Source organism: Hyla sarda, chromosome 2 (genome assembly GCF_029499605.1).
Source record: "Hyla sarda isolate aHylSar1 chromosome 2, aHylSar1.hap1, whole genome shotgun sequence".
Lineage (NCBI taxonomy): Eukaryota > Metazoa > Chordata > Amphibia > Anura > Hylidae > Hyla > Hyla sarda.
Genome location: NC_079190.1, coordinates 399,082,009 through 399,109,823, shown reverse-complemented (window position 1 = coordinate 399,109,823; position 27,815 = coordinate 399,082,009). Strand labels below are relative to the sequence as shown.

Sequence of the window (27,815 nt, the reverse complement as noted above, 5' to 3'; positions counted from 1 at the left end):
ACAGAGTAGAAGAGGTTTGCTATGGGGATTTGCTTCTAAACTGGGCAGTTCTCGAGACAGGTGTCATCAGAGAGCACTTAGACAGAAAAGAACAACTCAATTTCAGAAGCTCATAAGTACTGAAAAGATGAAAAAATTTTAATAGAAGTCATTTACAAATCTGTTTAACTTTCTGGAGCCAGTTGATATATAAAAAAAAGTTTTTTCCTGGATAACCCCTTTAAAGGACATCTGCAGCGTGATTAACACTTATCCCCTATCCACAGGATAGGGGATAAGTGTTTGATCGCGGGGGGGTCCGACCGATGGGACCCCCTGTGATCTCCTGTACGGGCCGCGGCTGTCCTGTGCAGGGGGCGTGCCGGCCGCAGCATGACGGTGCGGCCGGTGTGAGGTGGTTTTTTGCGCCCCCGTAGATCCATGCGTCCGCTCCTCCCCCAGCTCTCCGAACATTTCCGAAGCTAGAACTGGGGGAGAGCAGAGCAAGGGGAGAGAGAAGGTCCACGCCCCCTCCCTCATCTCCCCTCTCTGAGCTCGGCTGGACGCAGATCTCCACGACACGCCCCCTCCCTGAGGACATAGATCACCACGGCAGGTCCCCTCCCTCATTTCCCCTCCCTGAGGACGTAAATCTCCACGGCAGGTCCCCTCCCTCATCTCCCCGAGCTGAGGACGTAGAGCAGTGCTCCCAATGAGCTCTATGTGTAAAGGGGGACATACTGTACTGGCTAAAGGGGACATACTGTAGAGGCTGAAGGAGGACATACTGCATGGGCTAAAGAGCCCGTGCAGTATGTCCCCCTTTACACATAGAGCTCATTGGGAGCACTGCTTTACGTCTTCAGGGAGGGGGCGTGCCGTGGAGATCTGCGTCCAGCCGGGCTCAGGGAGGGGACGTGTACCTCCTTCCTCCCCTTGCCCCAGCTCTAGCTTCGGAAATGTTCGGAGAGCTGGGGAGGAGCGGACGCATGGATCTTCGGGGGCGCAAAAAAACACCTCACACCGGCACGTCTCCTCCATACATCTCTATGGGAGAGGCGGGGAGGCAGCGTCCGTGCCTCCCCGCCTCCCCCATAGAACTGTATGGGGACGGGGAGGAGACAGGGAGGTCGACGCTACGCGCCTTAGCCCTCACCATGAGCGCTAATGGCGGCGCCCCATTAGGGAGATCGCGGGGGGGTCCCAGCGGTCAGACCCCCCGCAATCAAACACTTATCCCCTATCCTGTGGATAGGGGATAAGTGTCATACCGCTGCAGTTGTCCTTTAATAACAGGAAGGCTCTCAACATTCAACCTCGGGAAACCCACATGATGTATTTCTGTAACTAGAGATATAAAACTTAGGCTGGCTTCACACCACGATTTGATCTTCTGATGCACAGATACGATTTCGGAAGCTCAAATCGCCTGAAATCATATCAGTGCATGGACAGGTACTGGCAGATACGGAGCCAATAACTATTATGGTGCTGCGGACCTGATAGTAGTCTGCTAGAGACTACAATCTGGTCATTTTCTCAGCATGTCAGATTTTCGACTCAGACTGAAAATCGTGGCAGACGACGATTTTCAGTCCGTGTCATAAATCTGACATGCTGAGAAAATGACCAGATCGTAGTCACTAACAGACTACTATCAGGTCCGCAGCACCATAATAGTTAAAGGGCCCGTACATGTCCGTGCACAGATACGATTTCAGCCGATTTTAGCTTCTGAAATCGTATCTGTGCAGCGGACACTCAAATCGTGGTGTGAAGCCAGCCTTAGCCTTTACTGGATTCATTAAAATAGGACAGGACAGTACAAATAGGACAGTACAGACAAGATGTCCTTCAGAGGATACACATTAAAAATACCATTGGTTACAGTAGGAGTAATGCAGACCAGTTAGGCAAAAACAGTAATTTTGAAATTGCATATAGGGGTAGTCCATATTCTAAATGTATAAACCCCTGTCCCTGCCTAAACAGTATTCCTGTCCCTTCCTAGACTAAGATGTGGGAGTAGTAGGGATGTCACAGGTACAAAGAATGTCAGACAGTTGTTACAAATCTATAAACTTTTCTCAATCTATGAGACACAGATCAAAAAATAAATAATATCTGAACCATAACTCCCTAATGTGACGTGTTTCTTACCTCAATCATGGTAGGTTCATCAGGGACAGGAGAGGTGGGATAACACAAAAACAATACACATAGAGGAAAAATCAAGCAATGAAAAACATATAACGGGACGGCGTGAAGAGAAGTTGACAATGTCAATATAACAATCTAATGATTATATCCACCTCTTGCACTGAGAGGGACATATATATATTTGAGCATTGTGTTTTTCTCTTTTTCCTTTAACAGAGGCATCATTTCTCCTATGCATCTCTCAATTGGTGGAGTACCCTAAGGATCATACATTGTCCTATGTGATTAATGGACTTATGTTTATTTGAAGCTTATTTTATTGGTCTATAATGTATCTTTTGAGTTGCCTATGATATCTGATTATTGTGGGTCCTAACCTAATTCTGCCTCTGTATTTGAGTACTAAGGTGCTATCGTCACCATTACATCATTGTTTGCTGCAGCAATGTTATTAATCCGCTAAATCACATTAATCTTCCTAACTTTGTTGTTAAATTGACATTGTCAACTTTTCTCTTTACTGTGTCCCATTATATGTTTCTCATTGCTTGATTTTTCCTCTGCCTATTGTGTTATTTCACCTCTCACATCCCTGATGAACCTACCATTATTGAGGGGAGAAACGCGTCGGATTAGTGAGTTATGATTGAGGTATTATTTATTTTCTGATCTGTGTCTCATAGATTGAGCAAAGGTTACAGATTTGTTACAACTGCCTGACATATCCTTTGTACCTGTGACATCCCTACTGCTTCCAGACCTAAGTCTAGGAAGGGACAGAAATACTATTTAGGCAAGGACAGGGATTTATACATTTAGAATAGGGACTGAGCCCTTGTACCTTTTTCCTCTTACCTACCCCTATATATATATATAATTTCAGAATTACTGTTTTTGCCTAACTGGTCTGTATTATTGTTTAGACCTACTGTAACCAATGCTATTTTTTGTGTATTCTTTGAAGGACATCTTGTTCATACTGTCCTATTTTAATGAATCTAGTAAAGGCTAAGTTTTATATTTATTGTGGTGACTTAATTGGCGGGTTTATGCTACTGTAGATTTTCTATTTTGTACCTTCCACCTTGGGTTTGGTTATCCAAGGGCTTCTTTTGAGGCCTAGTATTGTTCTCAAAAGTTTTTATTGGCTCAGGCATGAAATTACACATGCAGATTTTGTGGTAGTTTTTCATGCAGTTTTTTGAACGAAAGTTTGGAGTGTATCCAAAAACTAAAAGGACTGGGAGGGTCATATGGTCATACTCACCTCCAGCGCTCCCTCGGTGCCTCATTACTGCTCCATTCTCCAATGCAATCCTCTTCCTGAGCTGCAGCGTGACTGTCGGATCAAGGATGCACCCAAACCCAATGTGTCATACTGCCGCACAACGAATCTCAGTCCGCAACGATGTCCCCCCTCGGCCAGCGATTCGTTTAGCTGCAGGGACAACATGTCACACTGCAGCTCAGATAGATGGTTGAATCGTGGGTTTGAAGCAGGACACTTGAGGCACCGTGGGAGCCCTGGAGGTAAGTAGAGGTTTATTTTTTTACTTAGATACCACACAATGGACCCTCCCCTCTTCCCCGCCAAATAACCCCTTTTAATAGGCCGTGCAATGCCTCGTTGAATAAAAGAATGCAAAGTAGCTCTCTTCCAGAAAGAAAAACCTGCTCTTCACTGACACCCATTGAAAGTACTATCCCATCATCATCCCAATCACATAGTTAGCTTAAGAACAGCTGAAATTTTACCTAAGCTTTCTATGAAACAGTTGTGCCTCTGCATGCAGTGCTCCGGTCAGCACTGCTGACCGCGAGCGCTGCTCCCTTGTCACCGGAGGGGACGCGATCCGAGGTACGGGACGTGCCCGCTCTCAGATCGCGCCCCATGTCACTCACCTCACGCCTCCGTCTGCTTCCTCCCGGCACGCGCGGCCCCGCTCCCTAGGGCGCACATGCGCCGTCTTGCTGAAATTGAAAGGGCCAGTGCACCACTAATTGGTGCCTGGCCCAATCATTGCAGAACCTATAAATATCCACTTCCCCTTCCTGCCCTTGCCGGATCTTGTTGCCTTGTGCCAGTGAAAGCGTTCCCGTGTATCCATTTCCTGTGAATCCAGACCCTTGCCTTTGCCCTTGACTACGAACCGTTGCCGCCTGCCCTGATCTTCTGCTTCGTCTGACCTTGCCTTTTGCCTAGTCCTTGTGTACCGCACCTGACTCAGCAGTCAGTGAGGTTGAGTCGCTATTGGGTGGAACGACCTGGGGGTTACCTGCCGCAGCTAGTCCGTCCCGCCTTGCGGCGGGCTCTAGTGAAAGCCAGTAACCCCTTAAATTCCGTTCCCCTGGTACGGCCCACGCCATTACCTCGCTGACATAGAGGATCCACTACCTGTGTCATCCCTGCATACCACTCCGGATCCTGACAACAGTATTTCCTCCATTTGAAATAATGAAGACCAAACTACATTATCTTCATTGCGGCCTTTATTGTCTTCAATATACAATTTTGCCTTTTATTTATTACTTTTTTAGTAAGGTTGAATAAAAGTCCATGTAGTTCGAGCCATTATCCTGCTGCGTTGATCCAGAAAAAGACAAAGCAAAACCCAGTAAAATAGAATGTAACTATTTTTATTTTAGGGAAAAGTCAGTTACCCATCTCCAGTACACTAGTACCAGCAACTTGAAATATTACATTTGGAAAAAAAAAAAAAATTTGAACATCCTTTGGTAGAGATTTCCATAATCGTACTGTTTGAAAGTAGTATTAATAAAAAAAAAAAAAAAAAAAAACCTTGTAAACCCTACGGAAATCCCATATAATGAGTATTTATTAGTATGAATGTAAGAAAAACCAGCACTGAGTTCCCTGGTAACCTCCGGCAGCTGTATGTTCAGTGTTATTTATAAATTCCTGTTTTTAGCGCTGCACATGTGACTGCGACGGCAAGCTGTTTTATCTTGTCATTGTGAGTTTAATAAATGATTGATTTTGTTCATTCCTTTCCTGACTCATCTCATAGTCCGGACTTAATTGATGCATGAGTCGGCTTTGTCAGGAAGGGAAGCAAGTGTACGTAAACCGCCGCTTATGTAGGCATGGCGGGCAGCTGCTTCCTTCAAGCCTTTGAAAATCATTGCTAAGTGGCTCTTCTTTTATTTAGGGGGCCATATAGAAAACCAGCATTGTGCTGAGGAGCATGGATTCGGTATTTATGGCTATTACAGGACATAATGATAAAGAGTAGATTTCGTGTTGTGAATTAATCATTTCAGGGAGGTGAAATCTACAAAAGTGTACCTACCTACTGTGGTTCAAATAAAAGCATATCTGCACTAGGTAAGTGCACACTTATGTGCAGTGCTAACTACAACAGCTAGCGCTTGCAATTTTGAATTGTCAGTAGGTCCTGGACGTGTGGATGTAAAAAGTGGAAAAACCAGTTGCCGCCCAAAGTTATTAGTCAATCACAAGTGCTAGTGGGCGGGGCTATCGCTATTCATTTGATTGTGGGCTGTATCTGGACATGCTACTACTTAAACCCCAGGTCGCACCTGCAATTTAGAACCACACGTGTCTGCTGCGGTCACTGTCACCTCATGTAAGAGCACTGTAAGTGTGTACAGTACAGTTTTGCTAATGTAAAAATAAGAGTAATGTTAAAAATAAGGAGAGTTGTGATGTGAGAAACTTTACTGAATAGTCTATATTGACCATTGACCGTAGGGTTATGGTGTAATTTCAGACCATGTACTCAGACATCCCATTATGTGTAGTTAATAGTGGGGATCTTAGGCCTAATTCAAATCCTGCTTTTGAGGTATGTTACCGTTTGTCAACACATGGAAGTTGCCACTCAGCCAATCACTGGATGAGGTAAGACCCCTATGGCCAGCGATTAGCTAAGCGGCAGTTTCTTGTGTCAAGACCAAGACCAGGAAGTGGTGGACAGCTGGATTGGGCTCCATAAGAACAACTGTGGTGGGGCGGGGGGGGGGGGGGGGAAGAGGTGAGTACACATTATTAGTTGTTTTTTATTTTTGAGCACATGTAGATGTAAAAAGAGCTCCTGAAGACAACCCGTTTAACTCTTTTAGCGTGTATATGAAAATGGGTTTTTAAAACTGGGCAACTTTTTTAAAGGGATTTTCTTAACGAAAGAACTCATGTCTATTTACTCTTGTAGGGTATTGCCCAGTGCAGAGAACCACTAGGAAAGTCAGACTTCAAGACTCTGCTGTGCCATGGTTTTTTATTAATTTAAAAGTGGATCCACCTGAGCTGGTAATGCCCCATCCATGGACCCCCAGGATCTCAGGATATAGCAAGGAGTAGCTTGCAGCTGTGCTTGCCGCTCATTCCGACTCATTATAAGTCTATTTAGCCCATCTTCGCAATGAGTTGGACAGTGATTCTGGGAGAGAAGCACACAGGATGCTTCTCCCCGCTATATCTAGAGATCAGTGAGGGTCTCAGCACTGAAATCTTTACCAATCAAATCTCGTGAGTTGTCTGTGTGACAAAAAGTTTTCCTCAATTAAAGAACAGCAATACTGTCCTCTAGTGTGACCTGATGTCAAATACAGTAATTATTTCACACCGGACCACACTTCTTTGGTATAGTCCCCTAGGTTGCATAGGGTACACAACCTTATTTATTACTAGTACTCATGTAGCCCCTCTTTTTCTTTTTTTTTGTTGTTACCTATTCCCTTTTTTTATATAGTTTTCTTAAATGACAGAAACACTTTTAAGTATCTGCTTCTATTGTATATAAATTTTCAATATTTAGTCCCCCGTGAGAAACTTAGTAAGAAGGGATCCAGTGCAAAGGCCAAACAAAGCACAACTCAACACAAACACTCCTTGTATTTAGCTAAAATTAAGTAGTAATAGTGAATGGACATTGGGAGGATTTATCAAGCTAAGTCTTTGGTGACCTTTTTTAGTTTTTTTTTTTTTTCTTCCGGTTTTGCCTTATGTGTGACAAATTTATCAAAAAGGTCATATGGTGTTAATTAATTTGTCACATGTATGGCAAAGTGAGGGAAGTTTATTTTCCAAGACAGCTCTGAGCTTGGTTTAAGATGTAGCAAGACAAAGAACACGAAAGGAGGCCGCACTCACCAAGCAGGTCTTTATTCAGGTCTTGTTGACATGATGAAGGTAGCAGGCGGGGGAGCTGTAGTGGAGGATGGGGAAGACCGGAACAAGTTGTTCCAGTCTTCCCCGTCCTCCACTACAGCTCCCCCGCCTGCTACCTTCACCATGTCAACAAGACCTGAATAAAGACCTGCTTGGTGAGTGCGGCCTCCTTTCGTGTTCTTTGTTTTGCTGCATTTTGCTTCCTGCTTGACTGTGCAGTCGAGTCCCTGTGTGTCATCCTGCGCTTCATCTGACGCTTAATCTCGTATGTGCCGGCTTCTGTTCCCCTCCTATTTACTGCTTGGTTTAAGATGTGATTTTGCCCGTGTGACTTTTTGTGCGACAGTCGCACATTGCTAAATACTGCCCACTGCAAGTTCAGCATGAAAAAAAGTTGGTATATTTTCTTTGTACTTGTGTAGAAAGCAATGCAGATATTGGCCCTGATTTACTAAGAGTGGAGTTTTGTTTCCCGACAGGTATTTTTTCCACAATATTTATTAATGTTTTCCTACGTTTTGCACTTGCACACATACATTTTCTGTGGAAACTTTAGTAAATATGTTGGGATTTAAAAAATATATATAAATGTCAGGGATATGCCCCCTTTTACCGGTGGCCACACCCCTTTTTTCGGGTTTTCTGATTAAATTGGGGAGTTGATTGGGTTTTTAAATTTTTTTGTCGCAAATTCTGGTGCACAACCCAACAAAACAGGTCTGGTTTAAAATAGTAAATCATGGCCATTGTATTTTATAGACTGAATATAAATGCGATTTCTGGAAAACTCAAAATGAAAAGTATTTTCCAACAGGCGCATTTTACAATCATGTTTCAGGTCATCAGCTATATTGGCTTCTATAAATGAGATATTTCTTCCCTTTGCTGCAGTCACTATTGATCTACATGTGCTAGTATTGCTGGTTTTTCAGTTAGTTCAACAAATAATGGCATGTCACCCTATAGAGCAGTGGTTCTCAACCTTTTTGGCCACTGTACCCCCAAAAGGCCTAAAGTATGTCCGCGGGTACCCCCTCGCATGGAATTTACGCGCGAGGGGTACCCACGGACAAAAGGAGTGTTCTAACCTTTATACTAATGCGATACTTAATCCCCTTGTGCCATTATACCCCCTCCATCTTAATCCCCTTGTGCCATTATACCCCCTCCATCTTAATCCACTTGTGCCATTATTTCCCTTCCATCTTTATCCCCTTGTGCCATTATTATCTGATATGGCAAAAGGGGATCAGAGGAAGGAGGGAATGGCATAAGGGGATAAAGATGGAGGGGGGGGGGGTAAATGGTGCAAGAGGATCAGAGGGAGGGAGGAATAATGGGACAAGAGATTAAGATGGAGGGGGGGGAGGGTTAATCCCCATCATTTACTCTTCACCCATGAGTAGTGATCTTGGAGGTTACAAGGATGGTATTGGATGTGGGGGATTGCATAAATCTTAGGAGGTTTACATACAGTATGCCGTTACAGTATGCTGTTTGTATGTTTTCACAAAATTCTGTTCAAGTAAGTTAAAGGGGTACTCCACTGGCCAGCGTTCGGAACTTAATGTTCTAAACACAGTTTTTGCGCTGCGTGAGTCGGCCACGCCCCTCATGAAATCACACCCACGCCCCCTCAATGCAAGTCTATGGGAGGGGGCGTGATGGTCGTCATGCCCCCTCCCATAGACTTGCATTGAGGGGGCATGGCTGTGATGTCATGAGGGGCGTGGCTGACCCCCGCAGCGCGAAAATAGTGTTTGGAACATTTAGTTCCGAACGAGGGTCAGTGGAGTACCCCTTTAATACGAAAAGAGGCATAACTGTCATAGTAGTAGTTATTAAAAAATAATAATAATATATATATATATATATATATATATATATATATATATATATATATATATTACATTTGAGTAGCGTATTAGTCCAGTGATGCAGATGCAAATAATAAAATGTTGCAGTATCTTGTAATACCTTTTTTTATTGGACTAACAGAATTTTGTAGAGACAAGCTTTCGGGATTCCTCCCTTTATCAAATTTGCTTTGGACTTAATAAAGGGAGAAATCCCGAAAGCTTGTCTCTACAAAATTCTGTTAGTCCAATAAAAAAAGGTATTACAAGATACTGCAACATTTTTTGATTTGCATCTATATATATATATATATATATTTATTTATTTATTTATATAATTATAATTTTTTTAATCTTTATTTGTATTATACCCATAAGGATGGGGCCTGGTTTGGAGGTTTATGGGGTATTTATTTCTCCTACATTTATGGCATATCAATGGGAGATCCAGAAGCAGCACAGCTCATGGTGCTACTCTGTTTACACAACTATCATTAACCTCTATGGGATTTATGTTAACTGCTTCTTTCTGCTTGCCACAAGCAGGCCAGGGGGACCTTTGCTCTTAAGATGGGTGAAAGTCCCAGTAATTGAACCAACATCTATCAGACATTTAAAGGGGTACTCCGGTGCCAGAAAGTTAAACAGATTTGTAAATGACTTCCATTTGAAAATCTTTACCCTTCCAGTACTTTTTAGCAGCTGTATGATACAGAGGAAATTCTTTTCTTTTTTAATTTCTTTTTTGTCTTGTATCAGGAACTGTCCAGAGCAGGAGAAAATCCCCATTGCAAACCTCAGCTGCTCTGGACAGTTCCTGACACGGACAGAGGTGTCACCAGAGAGCACTGTGGATAAGACAAAAAAGAAATTAAAAAAGAAAAGAATTTCCTCTGTATCATACAGCTGCTAAAAAGTACTGGAAGGGTAAAGATTTTTTAATAGAAGTCATTTACAAATCTGTTTAACTTCCTGGCACCAGTTGATTAAAAAAAAAAATATGTTTTCCACTGGAGAACCCCTTTAAGCTATATCATGTGGCTGAAGATTAAAAATAGCCCTTTAGGGTGTGTTTCCACCTAGCGTATACGCAGCATATTTCACGCTGCGCAAAATTTGCAGCGGGAAATACGCTGCGTATTCCTCGCTCACCATACACACAGGGCTTTCCGGCAGCAGCCCTATGTGTGCAGTTAGTTTTGGAGTCGAAGCCGCGTGTCACAGTCACGCCGTCACACGGCCCCAACTCTAAAACTCACTACACGCATAGGGCTGCTGCCGGAAAGCCTTGTGTGTATGGTGAGCGAGGAATACGCAGCGTATTTCTCGCTGCTGCCACAAACTTTGCGCAGCGTGAAATACGCTACGTATACGCCAGGTGGGAACGCACCCTTAATGGAAAGGGTGTCATCATTTTTATGTTAAATATATATATATTTTCATTTTAGTGAAGTTTTGTATTTCATTTATTTTTTATTTTTTATTTTATTTTTTATTTTACTATGTATTTTGCTGAAATCTTAGGCCTGGTTCATATCATAATTTTACCATCCGATTAACAGACAGTAAAATCGGACAAAATCTGATTTCCTGAATTCGTATGCAATCATATTTAAAAAAAAATTGGTATCAGATTCAAAAATCGTATAAAAAAATTGTACAGATGAAAATTTCATCCGATTTTTCACAAAAAATCTGATCATGTTTGGAAAATTATATGTATGTCAAGGGCAATAAAGTTTATTTAAAGATGCTACTGAGCATGTGTAAAAAGAAATTGTGTGCGATAAATCTGATGAAATCGTACAGTCACACGATTCAATACGATTTACATAGGCCATAATAATAAAATAAAATAAATCGGACTCTATTTCGATCCAATTTGGAACCTGGGTGAAAAATTGTGGTCAACCACGATTTTACCCCCGATCTAAAGTCATGCAGAATCGGATGCGGATCAAAACTGATGCATGTGTTGGATATGATTACTGAATGGAAGTCAATGGATATGACTTGGCATGCAGATTTGTACGATTTGAAGGTAAAACATTATGAGAAAAAGTAGGATGATAAAATTGAGATGTGAATGCACCCTTACAATCTCCATTCTGGATCATTACTAATACAGTATTGCTCAAAAAGGAGTTTGGATGGAGCCAAAGTTCTGTGGCTCGCTATTTAAAGGGGTACTCCGCCCCTAGACATCTTATCCCCTATCCAAAGGATAGGGGATAAGATGTCAGACCGCCGGGGTCCCGCTGCTGGGGACCCCCGGGATCGCCGCTGTGGCACCATTACTGCACCAAGCGAGTTCGCTCTGCACGTAATGACGGGCAATACAGGGGCCGGAGCATCGTTACATCATGGCTCCACTCCTCGTGACGTCACGGCCCGCCCCCTCAATTCAAGTCTATTGGAGGGGATGTGGCGGGTTGTCACGCCCCCACCATAGACTTGCATTAAGGGGGCGGGCCGTGATGTCACAAGGGGCGGAGCCATGACGTCACTCTGCTCCGTCCCCTGTATCGCCCGTCATTACACACAGAGCGGACTCGCGGTGCTGCACAGAGCGAAGCGCGGTGCCACAGCGGCGATCCCGGGGGTCCCCAGCAGTATCCTTTGGATAGGGGATAAGATGTCTAGGGGCGCAGTACCCCTTTAAAGGTGTTATCCAGGAATAAAAAAATAGAGCTCCCCGTCTGACTCCAAGTTGGGTGTGAATCTGCAGCTCCGTCCCATTGAAGTAAAGGGAGCCAAGTTGTGATACCACACCCAAGCTGGAGACAGATGAGTAACTGTGCTTTTCTATTCCTGGATAACCCCTTTAAACTCTGCTATCTATGGTCTGGCATGGTCCTGCTATCCATGGAAGACTGCTTAAATTGCTCAAGATATTATGTTGCTTCAGTATATAAAAAATTAAAAAGAGAAAGTTGGAGTCTGGAATAAAATGTGTTTCCTGAGTATAGAGAAGCCCAGCTAAGACATTTGAAAAAATATGAGAAGAGACAATTACAACAATGTTAAGACATCTAAACTGTGACCTGGACATTGATTTTCTTACACTCTGTTATTGCTCATTTATTTATTACAGGATGAGTAATAATAATGCAGAATAAAGAAAATGTACACCCAGTGGTTATAGAGTCCAATAAATAATATAATACAAGTTTTTTTTATGGAACAGTAACACCCCAAAAGGGATATATGTATATATTACTGAATACTGTTAAAGAATATTTTGTTACAATGCATACATCATGGAGTATGGTGGATAGATCCTTATGTTTTGTATCAGGAATAAAATGTCTCCCTTCTTTTCTAGGAAACAAAGGAAATTGTGGCAATTAAAAAGTTTAAAGACAGCGAAGGTATGTACTTGGATCTCTCACTTATATTACATTTCCAATGTTAAATGGCTGTATGACTGATCCTGCATTGTATAATCTCATGGTCTGCCCCACCCCAAGTGTGCCTCTTTTGAAGATTCAGTTCCTAATTTTTACCCAAGTCAATATATTCCTCTTCAATCCTTAAATGGGCACTCTCATTAAAAAATGTTTTGCTCTTGCACTCCTTATGGTAAATAAAAAAAAATTCTAATATACTTTGTTTAAAGAAAATGAAGTTTTCTATGTTTTATCTGTGCTTAAAAAAGCTCAAGAGCACATTTTCCCCCATCTTATACACAGACTTTGGACCGAAGTCCAAACACAGAAAGTGCAGCCTGGAGTGCTGAGGGGGGGTGTCCAGCCTCATCCAATCATAGCTCCTCTCACACTTAACTGCCATATGCTGTTGGTTGGACACACCCCCCTCAGCATTACAGGCTCTTAAGCCTTTTTACACACAAATAAAACATAGAAAACTTATATTTTTTTCAACAAAGTATATTAGAAATATTTTTTATTTACCATAAGGATTGCAATAACAAAAATTAGTTGTAATGAGAGTAGCCTTTTAAATATCCCTTTTTTGACTTGGGAAATAGACATGCCTTAAAGGGGATCTTGCTCTGAAGTTAATTTGTACAATTATAAAACAGTTTTTCTGTAAAACTATGGAGTCCTAGAGGTGGTGCTAAGGCCCAGCAACACACCTAATATCCCCATCACCTCTCCTGCCTTGCCCTGCATAGTTGATGTACAGGAGCCTCCCATACGGGACCCTGTAAGGGTCTATTCACACAGCAGAATTTCTGGTTGCTGAATTCCGCCTCAAATTAAAGCCCATAGACTTCTATGGGATTCCGCACTCCCATTCACACAGAAGTGTGAATGGGAGTGCAGAATCTAATAGAAGTCTAAGGGCTTTAATTTGAGGCGGAATTCCGCAAGCGAAAATTCTGCCATGTGAATAGACCCTAAGTCCCGCCCCCAAAGCAAGGCAGAGGAGTACTACAGAACTTTATGAAGGATCGCCATTGCATACACAAATGGTTAGTTTTATCTCCACATCTGTTGGTGTCTACGGGTCTGTACGTCATACGGACATCATCTGACCGATTCCCAGTTTCTTTGCTTTTTTTTTATTTTTAAAAGATATATAAATGGAGACTGTCTTGTTAAAAAACAGGATCTAGAGAGATCTGGTTTTATACAGTGTCAGTCTACGGTGGCAAAAGGATGCTACAGAATAAGCATCCTGTAGCACCATCGTGTTAGGCTATGTTCTCACTGTGGAATTTCTGCTATTCTGACGGCTGATTCTTCACAGTTTTGCAGAATTCAGGTAGAACTTCTATTCTTTCAAAACATAGATTAACTTCAATGGGGCTCTGAACTGAACTCTGCTAAATGTGAGGACATCTCTTTGTGAAATCCGGAAATTCTGCTGTGTGAATGGGACAGTGACTCCCCATTGAAATGTAATTTGCTATACATTTTGCTGAATTTCTGAGCAAAATTTTCCACTAGAATTTTGCAGTTTGAACATACTTTTAGACTTTTGATTATGTTTTTATTTTTTCAATAAAACTTGCAATGACATAACATTTATAAATACAGATGCAAATAAATGAAACATATTTGCCAAAAAGCTGTTGTTTCCTGTAAATAATACATGTTGTTGTTTTTTTTTTTTCTTTAACCATACCGATGCATACACCGAACTAAGTCTATATATTTTTTTAACACATTTTATTGGAACATTTTTCAATACATAACATATAAAAATAGAAAAAGGGAAACATGAGTATAGTCATACAGGCAATAAACAGCGATGTGTGTTCCAAGAGATCAGTCATATGCTTTTGAGGTAACACAATACAATTCAGATAACCAAAGAAAGGCTACACCAATCGCTGTATGTGTTGAGGACAATAATTGGCAGAGGGAGAGCAACTGGTGATCAGATAAAGAATTACAGTGGTAATTGTAAAGCTCCCAGTGTGTTCCCTATCGCCCCCAGACAGTACCATTCAGTGGAACTAAAGGGCCTCACTATATCAGCAATTTCACTGTCAGTGTAATGAGATAGAATAAACACCTTCCATTTATCAAAGAACTTCTCGGGGTGAGTGGTCTTTTGTCTTTCTGAGTCAATTCCCACAACGTTTTTTAAGCTGCGTTGTCATTATAGGCAAGGTAGGGGTAGAGGGCATGAGCCAGGAGGCAAAGATACGACATAAGGCTACAAAAAGGACAATATGTAGAATTCGGGGTACTTTAGAGGGAGTCTGCTGGTACGGTTCTGGTGGTTGGAATTGGTGAAAGAGCAGAGCCCTTGGGGTAAATGATAAGGTCACATCCCACGTGTCCTCAACATATGTCAAGATCAGTTGCCAATAAACAGCAGTATGAGAACAAGCCCACACACCGTGCCATAAATTGGTCAGGGGGGTGGAACATTTAGGGCAGGCAGTGATTCCGTCAGGGAAGTCTGGGGACAGGAGAATATTAAAGCCATAAAGGGCCTTATGGGCCAGTTTATAATAAGTTTCCCTCCACCTCTCATTTATGATACACCTGCATATTATATTCCATCCCCGTAACACACACAGTCAGAGATATCATCACCCTGCACCTAGGTGGACCACGAGGCGAAGAGGGTAGCAGGGTCAACTTTCAAAAGGACTCTCTTGATGGTGGAGTACATGGTGGAAATTCAGAACTTACGGGGCCCTGAGCCTATTAGTCCAGCCCATGATCCTGCGACTCATTATAGAGATTTCTCAGACGAGTACTAAAAGGAGTATAATTGGTTTAGAGGGAACATATGTGTAACACTCACGTTTCAGAAGACAGGAACTCCAGTGGATGTGGATCCGCTGTGTGGCAGATGACTCAGACTGTACCAGGGAGCGGAGTCTAAGGTGCCGCTGGTTTTTACCAGAGCCCACTGCAAAGCAGGATGGACTTGCTGTGGCAGGCAGCACCCAGGTCGCTACCCCTGACACAACTCGACCACACAGGCGGCTAAAGAGATGCGAGGCACAGGAGGGATAAGGCAGCTCGTAGTCAGGATAGCAGAAGGTCAAGGCAGGCGGCAAAGTAGCGTAGTCAGGATGTAGTAGGAGGTCAGTAGGCAGGCGGCAGAGGAGCAAGGTAAAGTCACAGAGCAAAGGATCAGATACACGGCAAGGCAATACTGAGGAACGCTTTCTCTAAGGCACAAGGCAACAAAGAGGGATTGAGGAGGGTGGAGGAATTTATCAATGAGCCACAGGTAAATTACACTAATGAGTGCACTGGCCCTTTAAATCTTAAAGCTCTGGCGCGTGCGCGCACCCTAGGGGACGGAGACACGAGCGCCAGAGCAGAGAGGCGGAGGCAGGAGAAGCACCAGGTGAGTGACTGACTGGGGCTCGCATTTTATCAATAAAATGTCTAGCTGTGGTCATTCCTTTGGCCATCCATACTGTGTACACCTGAGGAGGAACATCTGTCGGGAGTTCCGGATGTGTTTTTAAAAAACAGAAAAGGGAATTGGCATAATTTTTGAACCTCCTTCATTCCCAACAAAGGGTATATAACAAAGTATTGAGACAAACTTTTGTTATTGACCAAATACTTATTTTCCACCATAATTTGCAAATAAATTCTTAAAAAATCAGACAATGTGATTTTATGGATTTTTTTTCTCATTATGCCTCTCAAAGTTGAGGTATACCTATGATAAACATTACAGGTCTCTCCTCTTTTTACGTGGTAGAACTTTCACGATTGGTGGCTGACTAAATACTTTTTTTGCCCCACTGTATGTATGCTTCTATTTTCATTTAGTTCCGTTATAGCAACAGAAAAGCAAAAGTAATGGCATTGCTGAAACCCAGTGATTCCCTATATTGTGGAGTCTGTTGGGTTTCTATCATGGTGCCTGTCATTTTATTGTAGATATATATTTTCTAGTTTTCTTTATGAACACAGATGTGAACTTGACTATATTTAACCATTCATATACTGTAAAATATGTCCAGAAAGTTAAACAAATTTGTAAATTACTTCTATAACAAAATTGTAGTTCTTCCAGTACTTATCAGCTGCTGAAGTTGAGTTGTCTGCTTGTTTCTGTCTAACTGCTCTCTGATGGCACCTGTCTCGGGAACTGTTCCTGAGACAGACAGAGGAGTCAGCAGAGAGCACTGTTGTCAGACAGAAAAGAAGAGCTCAACTTCAGCAGCTGATAACTATTGGAAGAATTAAGATTTTGTAATAGAAGTAATTTACAAATCTGTTTAATTTTCTGGAGCCAGTTGATCTTCCTGGAATACCCCTTTAATGACATTCTTCTAAATCCTTATCATACTGGTATCTTACTGTTTTTATTCTTGGTGCTCTAAGCTGAGTCACATGACATATATATGTACCTTACACCTAACATGATATGTATGTATTTAGTATATAAATCTGGAATATTCCTGTGGCTGCCCCAAGCTGAGCTTAGTGTTGTGTGCGTAATTTCCTTCATCCCACAAGGTCTTTATTTCATGTGTAATTGTAGTAAATTACATATGTGGAGGCACCAAACAATGACCATTAATTGCATTGTATGTGAGAGTGAAATTCAAGCAGCTGCTTGTGGAGGTGTTTGAACTCTTTGCAATGCGGTGAAGACTGGACAATGCGAGGCGAGTCAAAGCAAGCATAGCGGTTCTTTTATTTTAATAGCTTAAATATTATCCGAACAAACACAAATATAACACATTCTGTACTTCACATATTTCACATTTGGCGAAATATTGCAGACAGTAATTGCTAGTCAAATGTATTTAATTTTTTAAAGGGACTTTATAAGCAGTTTTCACCCCTCAAAATTGCTGACACTGCACTATGTAGAGGACAGGGACAGATATATAATGATACATTTGGTTCTGGCCATGCTGCCTGCATTACCAAGAAATACATTTCTTAATTGCTCACAGAATGGCCCCTTCATGTTAAAGGGGTACTCCGGCGCTTAGACATCATATCCCCTATCCAAAGGATAGGGGATAAGATGCCTGATCGCGGGGGTCCTGCCGCTGGGGACCCCCGTGATCTTGCACGCCGCCCTCCGTTAAAATCAGTCCCCGGAGCGTGTTCGCCCCGGGTCTGATTACTGTCGATCATGGGGCCGGAGCATTGTGATGTCGCGGCTCCGCCCACGTGTGACGTCACACTCCGCCCCCTCAATGCAAGCCTATGGGAGGGGGCGTGACTGCTGTCACGCCCCCTCCCATAGATTTGCATTGAGTGGCGGGGGGGTGGCGTCACAAGGGGCGGAGTCGTGACGTCACGGTCTCACGTCACCGTGGTCGGGAGCCGAAGCCTCCAGTGTTTCCGGAAGCCGCAACAGGTGGGTCCTGCAGCCAAGATCCCGGGGTCCCCAGTGGCGGGACCCCCGCGATCTGACATCTTATCCCCTATCCTTTGGATAGGGGATAAGATGTCTAGGGGCGGAGTACCCCTTTAAGTGCTCACAGCTCTCTACTTTGAATGCCACCCAAGCCCCTCATCACAGCCCTATATTCTCCTGTATAGATGGTAGAGCCAGGGCTGCTGTCATCAGGGGACCAGGCCAAAAAAAATAAAATAAAAATTATATATATAAAGGGGCCCATTGCCAGGTCCTTTTTAAAGCTCAGAGTAGGGGAAGGATTAGCAGACACTGCCATCAGGTATTTGGGGCACCATACAGTTGAAGTATTTTGCTGAATATTGCAGGCAGTAAATGCTAGTCAAATGGATGTAATCATTATTATTTTCAAGGACTTTATATTGATGGACTAACAGATTTATGATTATTGTGTGCTAAAAAAATTCTACTTTTGTATTTAATAAGCATGTGGACAAATAAGAGATCTTATGTAAAAACAAACATCTGTTTAGGTTTTTGCCTGTTTCTGGCTTGATGCTGTGTGTGTTACATATGTATCTGTCTCCAGTGCTCTCTGGGGTAAAAGGCAGCTTTCTTTGTCATCCTGGCAACAGCCCTGCACATCTCAGGGCAATTGGTCACTGTGTGATGCTGCTAGCCAAACCAATGAGAAAGTGTGGGCACTGGGCCAATCAACTGTGGTGCTGTCATTCACGCCTCCCAGAGGATATTTAAATTGCTCCATATATGAGTCTTATGTCCATGATATGTCCATGATGGAGGTTTTACCCTACACTGGCCTTTGTTAACACTGTTTTCTGTGACCTAAGTTATTCTGCCTTCTGCATTTGACCTGCCTTTACGTGCTGACCTTCACTTCCCTAAAGGTTTGCCCGTTGTTTATCCTTACTCTGCCTCTGGGCTTGATTTTGTACTGTGCTGCCCTCTTTGTCCCAGGTTAACCACTATTTGCCATTTTTTGCGTTATATGCCTGTTTGTTGCTTAGCCTGTCTGACTACTCTGACACCTATGTGCACCTAGCCCAGTTGGGGTCCGCCATTTAGCGTGGATCACTAAGTAGGTAGGGACAGTGGTCAGGATAAGCACTAGTCTGCACTGATCCTTTCTGGACATGACACGGAGGGTAATGTGCAAATTAACCTATTCATGATGCCAGGGCAAGGTTAGCCTATACACCGTCTGAGGTCAAGACAGCGTCTCCTGTGCCAGTCACGGGGCAATAAATACTCCGACGCAAGGTTACTGATAACTGGCTTTACTGAGGCAGGATAGTTGGTAAAACCTGTTACAGCTCAGATTGGTATAAAGGGAGGTGCAGGGTAAACCTTGGAAGCCTATCACCTTGCTGGGACTTGTAGTTGCTTGTGCTGTGCTGTATGTTGACTGACTTGCTATATGGCAACTCATGCTGACTCTGGTGCTGCAGACTGACTAGCTGACTGAAATGACTGACTTGGATGACTGACTTGGATCCCCAAGACTTAATGCTTACACTAAGCTTTGACTTTCACCTGAGCGTAGGGGATATTCTTTAGAACATGCGTGGTTGCAGGATTAGACTTGTTAGATTGAGGCCTCCTTAGTACACCCCACACTCTCTTTTCAGACTTCCTCCAGGCTGTACCTCAGTTTACACTGAACTCTGAACTGACTAGCTAACTCCTCCCACCCTATATATGGGGGAACTGGAGGATTCCCATTGGGGCAGACAGGTCACCTGATTTACCTCATGCACAATCACCTAACAGGGGAGTTTAACAGGCTTAAAGCAACAAGTACATAGAAAATTCCAGAATATTAAAGAACATCTGCAGCGAAAACATCTTATTCCCTATCCAGTGTCTGATCGCGGGGGGTCCAACCGGCGCTGTGCAGTCGACGGTAGGCTCCCTTCCCATACAGCTCTATGGGAGAGGCGAGGAGGCATGAACGCTGCATCCCCACCTCTCCCATAGACATACATCTTGTGTGTTGTAAACAACACCAACTACTAATCCAACATTATTTGGAACTATCCCCCAATGAACATAGTAAGTTTTTGGTTGGACCCCTTTTTGAAAAGCATAGGCAGCTATACTTTTAAATACAGTGAAATACTGTCATGTCGTATGACTTACTGAAAGGCCTGTTATAGACTAATGTCTCATATGTCATATATGCCAAAAGGATTCTCTACCTACATTTATTGAGATAAAGGACATCTATTGACTACAATTTACAAATTGCCTTATTGACTTTTTAGCCTAATATACTATGACAAGCGCAGGTGTATGGAGCAGGCTCTGGACTCTTGCCCGCTGTTTTCAGTAGCTGGGGGCCGCGGCTAATAGCCAGCATGCGGCGATCACTGCAGCTGGTTATTAACCCTTTAGATTGCTGCTGTCAAAGCTGACAGCGGCATCTAAAGGGACATGTGAATGCTCCCTGGTGGGCTAGTGGGGTGGATCGACATAACTCCTCCCCCCCCCCGCAACGCGATCACAGGGGGGGGGGGTGCACTGTGGAGGTAGCCGGAGGGCTTACCTCTGCTTCCCTGGTCTCCGTGGCTCTGTCATTGATAGATCCTGGCTGGACTAGGATCTATCATTAGATTGCAGAGCCCACAGATCAATGGAGTGCAATAGAACTCTATTGATCTGTATGAGGAATCTAATGATTCCTCCTAAAGGTCCCCTAAGGGACTAATAAAGTGTAAAAAAAAATTTTTTATAAAAGTTTAAAAGACACACATTAACCCCTTTGATATTAAAAGTTCAAATCACCTCCTTTTGAAAAGGAGAATCAACATGTCCAGATTTTTAGTTTTTTTTTTAGTTTTTGTTTTTTGCATAGCCCTTATATAGCAGTGCTCCTGTTCACATTACATTTTTCAAACGCAGCCAGACAAATAAATGTGAACTGGAACAAAACTAAACACCAATTGTTTCAAAAATTTGGCATAGTCTTGTTTCTATGGAGTGTTCTGGGTATGGTTTGCTGGCCCACTTGTGAGCATTTCAGGGGGTGTGTGCACCAGTGATGTATTTTGGCCCTTTGCTGTCCTAGGTCAAAACTCCCAGCGTCCCTGCCCCCCATGTCCAGCAGTAGTATACATAGTTGGGGTTGGTAGGTATGGTCTGGCATTCTTGACAATCTGCTTGGGAATTGGGCTATGTTCTTTCCAATTTGACACACGTTTGTCACAGTCTTATACTGCGGTTTACTTGTATCCTTAACCCTCATTGCCATATATCCATGTGACTATTCCGGCATACTATATCACATACAGACCTATACCTGCCTTTCTATAGTGATCCAGTGCCTTTTATTTGATGTATTCTGTACTTTTCTATGTATCTTTCAACTTTGTGAGTTTAATAAAGTATATGGATTTATAATGATTTTATGCATTTGTGTGCACTTATTGGTACACGTTATTGGGGTTCTAATTTAGAAAGTGCACTCTCACTTACTTTTCATAGTAAGGTGTTTTTTCTCCTTTTCGGTTTAATCTTACCCATAGTATAAAACTGCAACTTCCAGCATGCCCAGGCAACAGCCTTTGATTGTTCAGGTATGCTGGGAACTGTAGTTGTGCAACAGCTGGAGGCACACTGGTTGGAAAAAACTGAAATATACACACAGTAGTATACACACATTGTAAAGCACATAGTAACATACACAGCGTAATCACACAATAGTATTCAAAGCATATACACAAATAGATACACAGGATACACACAGTAGTATACAAAGTCCCCTCCAGTTTTTCTAAAGCCGAGGAACGTGCTCTCGATTCACCCAAAGTGCAAGAAAAAGTGCAAACGTGTTACACTAAAAAAACGTGCACAAAGGATGTGGTCTATCGCAAGCCCTTCTCCGATAGGAGAGAGGCCCCCCAACAAACCTTACCCTTCGCCTCCGGACCAAAAGGTACCTGCGAGGTTCCAGGTTCGATGTCCCTTTTCGCCGAAGCTACTAGGGGACCACAAATGCTCCCGGCATCCCCCTTGGCGTTAGCCAAGGTATCTGCCCGCAGAGCCGATAACGGTAGGTACCCTGCCAAAGCAGGAGTACCTGGGGTGTTTGCAGGGAGGTGTGGAACCTATTGGCCACACACACCTCCCCTAGACCGCCAGGAGGGACACCCAGAAGGGCTACCGCATCCTGACAAATCCTGTGGGCACACAACACGCAAAAAGTGACACAGTGAGACAAAAATAAATAAATAAGTGAATGTGTGCAGATATACTGCCCGGACATCTGGCCGGATCTATAAAAATTTCTCTGATCCTAGCCAGAAGGCTGGGAATCAAGAGGTGAGTGCCACAAGGTGAAGAGATTATGGTGCCCGTGCTTCAATTCAGTGAGCCAGTACTCCTAGTGAGTTTCGGCACCTTGGGGTCACCACTCCCCGAGGCACAAAAGTACCTCGGCTCTAGACCCTCTCAGCCTCATGGCGAGACCCTGAGGGAACAGGTCACATCGGGGCAGCCGTCGAGCTGATTCCTCAGAACCAGCCCCGGAAAGCCCTGGTACACCTGCATCCTCCATGCAGCACCCATCCCCACCAGCATGAAAACTGATAAGAACAGATACTACACTTGATCTTAGCCAAAAGGCAGAGAAGCGATTAACCAAAGTCCCCTCCAGTGACAGACATACAGGAGCATCCCTCCTCCTGGGCCTACAAATTTCCCTTCCTTCCCCTGTGTTATTTCTCTGGAAAAGGTCTACATTTGTGACAGCGACTCTTTTCTTCTCATCTGGAAGGATTGAGATTTTTTAGCCAGTTGATATGATTTTTTTTTTTTAAACTGGAGTACCCCTTTATTATTTTTCTAAATTCTGAGCTTGTCACCATTAAATGGGCTCTATCAGATCTAATACTTTGTATATGTTGTTACTGATGAAAATGAAAGACCTTTTTTTAATCTGGTTGTTTAAAAGAAATTTGCAACCACCCCCAGTCATGTACAAACAATGCCAACCTGCCAACAACTCCTTTAAATAATCACACAATAATATTCATAGCATATACACACATAGATACACAGCATACACACAGTAGTATACAAAGTATTCCCTCCCCCCACATTGACAGACATACAGGAGCAGCCCCCTACTGGGCCTACACATTTTCCTTCTCCCCCCTGTGTTATTCCTCTAAAAAAGGTCTACATTTGTGGCAGCGACTCTTTGCCTCTCTTCTTTCAGCTCCTCCTTGGCAGGTAGCAAGGTTGGGCCATGTGACTTGGCATCCTATTCATGGGTGTCTTCTGTTGCATTGAGTGGCTTCTGGCCATATAGTGAACAGTGATTGGCAGGATAGGCCGATGCTGCCGTCCCTGTTGAGGCGCCACCCTTGGCCTGGGCCTTGTTGGCCTAGTGGTGTGCCACTATCATGGGAGCTGTGACTGTCATTTTATAGATGGCCATGGCTGGTACTATTATGGGCATTGTGACTGTCATTCATATGGGGGGGGGGGGAGGGGGCTATAGTTTTCTCTGTCACTCTTATGGATAGCTGTGGTTGTCACTGTGTTATTGTTATATCCTATTCCCGCTTCTTGCCATCTATTGTATAACTGTTATGGTATTGCAAATATATCAGCATTGCTGCCATTACATACATGTATAAAATACTCAGTTGTTGACAGTACGTGTTGTGAACTTAGTTGTTATCTGATAAAACCTGGCCTGAAACCTGTCCCCTGTAGGCCTATGACTGTTTTTGCATTTTTCTCTCCTGACACAAGACAAAACACATTGCTGTGTTTGTTATTCATCTTCTACATATCAGTAACTGTTGTTAGGTGGAATCTTTACCCAAGTGCATGTTAACTGAATTATTAATAGACTAACCTAGCCAAGCGTGAGGATTTTCTGCAAGTCTGTATACTATGGTTGGATTCTGCTCAGACAATATATATATATATATATATATATATATATATATATATATATATAATCATTCCAGACCTGACAGAACACAACTTCTCTGTAATTCTTGCTGATGACATGTGTCGCCTGGGGCTAACTATAACATGCATATCTATTTTAGAGTATCTAGATACTAATGGAAAGCACTGACGATTTTATAGGGTTCACAAAGTTGACACTTGACAATGTATGTAAATAAAGGAAATCGTAGGAGTGGCTTATGATTAAAGGGGTATTCCAGGAAAAAACTTTTTTATATATATCAACTGGCTCCAGAAAGTTAAACAGATTTGTAAATTACTTCTATAAAAAAAAAATATTAATCCTTTCAGTTCTTATGAGCTTCAGAAGTTAAGGTTGTTCTTTTCTTTCTAAGTCCTCTCTGATGACACATGTCTCAGGAAACGCCCAGTTTAGAAGCAAATCCCCATAGCAAACCTCTTCTAAACTGGGCGTTCCCCGAGACACGTGTCACCAGAGAGGACTTAGACAGAAAAGAACAACCTTAACTTCAGAAGCTCAGAAGCATTGAAAGAATTAAGATTTTTTTTTTAGAGAAGTAATTTACAAATCTGTTTTAACTTTCTGGAGCCAGTTGATATATATAAAAAAGTTTTTTCCTGGAATACCCCTTTAATAAAGAAGATGTTCTCATATTTACCAGTTCTGGACTTCCCTTTTAGTTATATGCACAGTGCCGTGCACTGAAGTGATTGATATAGACATTTAATTCAAAATGTATGTAGCTGTAGAATATTGTCAAAATATTGAAAAGCCTAAATGTTTACTGAAGTGTATTAGTTTTAGTGATAGACAACAGTTAGGGTAGTGAAGCTACATGGACACTGTAGAAAATTACTAGGTGTATTGAGAGGGGAACTTTGAAACATTAGAATAGGAGGGGAAGGGGGTGAATAAGATAATTATGACTTATTTAAAGGGGTACTGCGGTGGGGAAAAAAAATTCAAATCCACTGCTGCCAGAAAGTTAAACAGATTGGTAAATTACTCCTATTAAAATTACTTCTATAAAATTTTTCTGTCTGACCACAGTGCTCTCTGCTGACACCTCTGTCCATGTCAGGAACTGTCCAGAGCAGGATAGGTTTGCTATGGGGATTTTTTCCTGCTCTGGACAGTTCCTGACATGGACAGAGGTGTCCACAGAGAACACTGTGGTCAGACCAAATAACTACACAGCTGTCTCTGTAGTATACAGCAGCTGATAAGTACTGGAAGGGTTAAGATTTTTTTTAATAAAAGTAATGTACAAATCTGATTAACTTTCTGGAGCCAGTTTATATGAAAATTTTCTTTTTTTAAACCGGAGTACCCCTTTAATTATTTGTATAAATTCTGAATTGGACACCATTAAATGGGCACTGTCAGATCCAAACACTTTATATGTTGTTACTGATGAAAATGAAAGACCCTTTTTTTTATATGGTTGTTTACATTTTTTTACAACCACCCCTTGGCATGAACTAACAATGTTTTACCTGCCAACAACTCCTTTTAACCATACAAGTATATTAAATATCACTGGTGCATAAAAATATTAATATGTGTTTAATTGCTTAATTCTGGTAATAGTTGTAGAGCACTACATTAATAATGCTTCCTCCCCCTTCATGCTACACAATATGTAATCTAAATGTAAATACAATGTTAAATATAAATGTAGTAAAGTTTTATCTTTACATGGTCCTAGATTTTCATTTAAATATAAACATTTATATCAGTATGAGACTGTCATAATTCTATATAATCAATGTAAAAACTCCAAGCTACTACAGTTATTTCCTAGAATAGCTGCCAACGCGTTTCGCACATGTTTCAAACTAAATCTGTCACATCATGTAATTTTGATTAGAAGGAAAAGCATGGCTGACATTTTATTGGGGCTCTGCCGTTCTTTTGCTTGCATACAGGAATATATACCGTATATAGTTTGAGCATAAGTTTTGAAGATTAATACGTTGACGCTTGTGTTATTTATTACCTTCACGACGGAACGAAATGTCTTTTCTGGGAAGCAATTCCATTCATTCTGTGTGACAGCTTGACAACTGTGTAACCAAAATGGACCTGAAAATGTGTTCCAAATTCTGAATGTATTATGTGACATTTTAGAACGCGTGAAGGGAACCTTTAATTCTTAGCTTGGAAGCCAATTTCTAGAGCTCCTCCGATTCATTAATAAGCATGCTGTGATATTTTCTTTGCCATTCGTGAGGAAACAGTGTATCCCACACTACCTCATATTGGAGATGACAATTCTCCATGCTGGTAAGGTTAGGCTATAGTATTTGTGTGACCTTTTCACCTGCCTCCTTTCTTTATCATTTCCTGATTTGTGCAAAATATATTTATCTGATAAATAAATATATTGAGCAAATGTTTGACCACATCAGCTCACACATTTCGGGAACATACTTAGTTTTCTTAAATAAATGACATTATTGTTAGATTGTTTATAATATTTTATTTAGCTATTGATGAAAGGGTCAACAGCTTTTCTTAGAAGCTTTAAAGTGGTACTCTACTGCCCCAGCGTTAGGAACGACGCCATGGCTATGCCCTCGTGACGTCACACCACGCCCCCTCAATGCAAGTCCGAACGCTGGGGCAGTGGAGTACCCCTTTAAAGAACTACAGTCCAAAGGGGTTGTATGATGATAGAAAAATATGGCTGCTGTCTTCTATAAACAAAGCCCTTTCATGGGCTGTGTCTGGTATTGGAACTTAGTCTCATTCACTACAAAGATGCAAGACCAAAAATAGTCCAAGGACAAAAGTGGCACTGTTTCTTGTGGAAAGTAGTCCTGTTTTTCTGACCTTATACTGTACAACTGTTTAAATGTTGGTCTTGGGTAAGAAGGTGCCATGATAATCCCTTTGTCCCCATTTGATGCTCATATTTAAATGGGCACTCTCATTCATTTTTGCTATTGTACTCCTTATGGTAAATAAAAAATCTTTTTAATATACTTTGTTTAAAAAAAATTAAGTTTTCTATGTTTTATTTGTGTTTAAAAAAGCTGCCACTAGGTGTCTCCCTACTTGTCCAGACCACATCCCCCCCCCCCCCCATATTTTGCACAGATTTTGTACTCCTGTTGGCCGGGCAGAAGTCCAAACACAGGAAATGCAGTCTGAAGTGCTGAGGGGGTGTGTACAGCCTTAGCCAATCATAGCTCATCTCACACTTAACTGCCATTTGCTGTTGGTTGCAGAGTAAGGGAGGAAGTTCTTCCCCGCATGGCTTCAGATGATGTCACATCTGCTGGGTAACACCCCTCCCCAGTCTGTGAACCTGAACCTGAGACTGAGCAGAAAATACAGAGCAATATAAAGGTAGAAAACTAAAAAATAATAAAAATTAAGGCAGGGGGTGGTTTATCATGATGGGGGCAGTTAACTAGGAGGATTATAAAATGTATCAAGTTATTGAGAGGTACTCTTTAAAGGGCCATACATGCATAGGTATTTTTTTTTATTGTCTGAATGTTGATTTTAAGCTGTGACAGATTTCTGTTAGAAGCAATATTCAAATTTTCTGTAAATATCACAATTCTCTCTCTGTTAAGATGCACTGGGCGTATTATCTTAGGTGAATCAATTTTAGATTATAGGTGAATCAATTTTCTTGTGAATATCTTAATTTTTCGTATTTATGTACTAGCTGAAACAATTTACTTACCTTTGTTTGTATCTTGAATGATAAGGGCTGTGTAACAAGTAGTACTTCTCTAGATAGTAAATATTCAACTGTTGTTTGGAATAACTATGGAGGCATGGTTCATCTTAAAGGGTACTCCGCCCCTAGACATCTAATCCCCTATCCAAAGGATATGGAATAAGATGTCTGATCGCGGGGGTCCCGCCGCTGGGGCCCCGCCCCGGGATCTCGGCTGCGGCACCCCGC

At 42.2% G+C, this 27,815-nt stretch overlaps 1 protein-coding gene and 1 pseudogene across 10 annotated transcripts in view; one reads left to right on the top strand and one right to left on the bottom strand.

The window, feature by feature from the left end:
• Window positions 1-27,815, top strand: part of CDKL5 (cyclin dependent kinase like 5) — a 358,007-nt gene that overhangs the window by 232,108 nt on the left and 98,084 nt on the right. For all 10 annotated transcript variants that reach the window (XM_056558772.1, XM_056558769.1, XM_056558775.1 and 7 more), the window contains exon 5: window positions 12,473-12,518. In XM_056558772.1, the coding sequence (XP_056414747.1) occupies window positions 12,473-12,518 (46 nt within the window). The remainder of the gene's footprint in view (window positions 1-12,472; window positions 12,519-27,815) is intronic.
• On the bottom strand, window positions 22,419-22,578 carry LOC130359747 (U2 spliceosomal RNA; annotated as a pseudogene).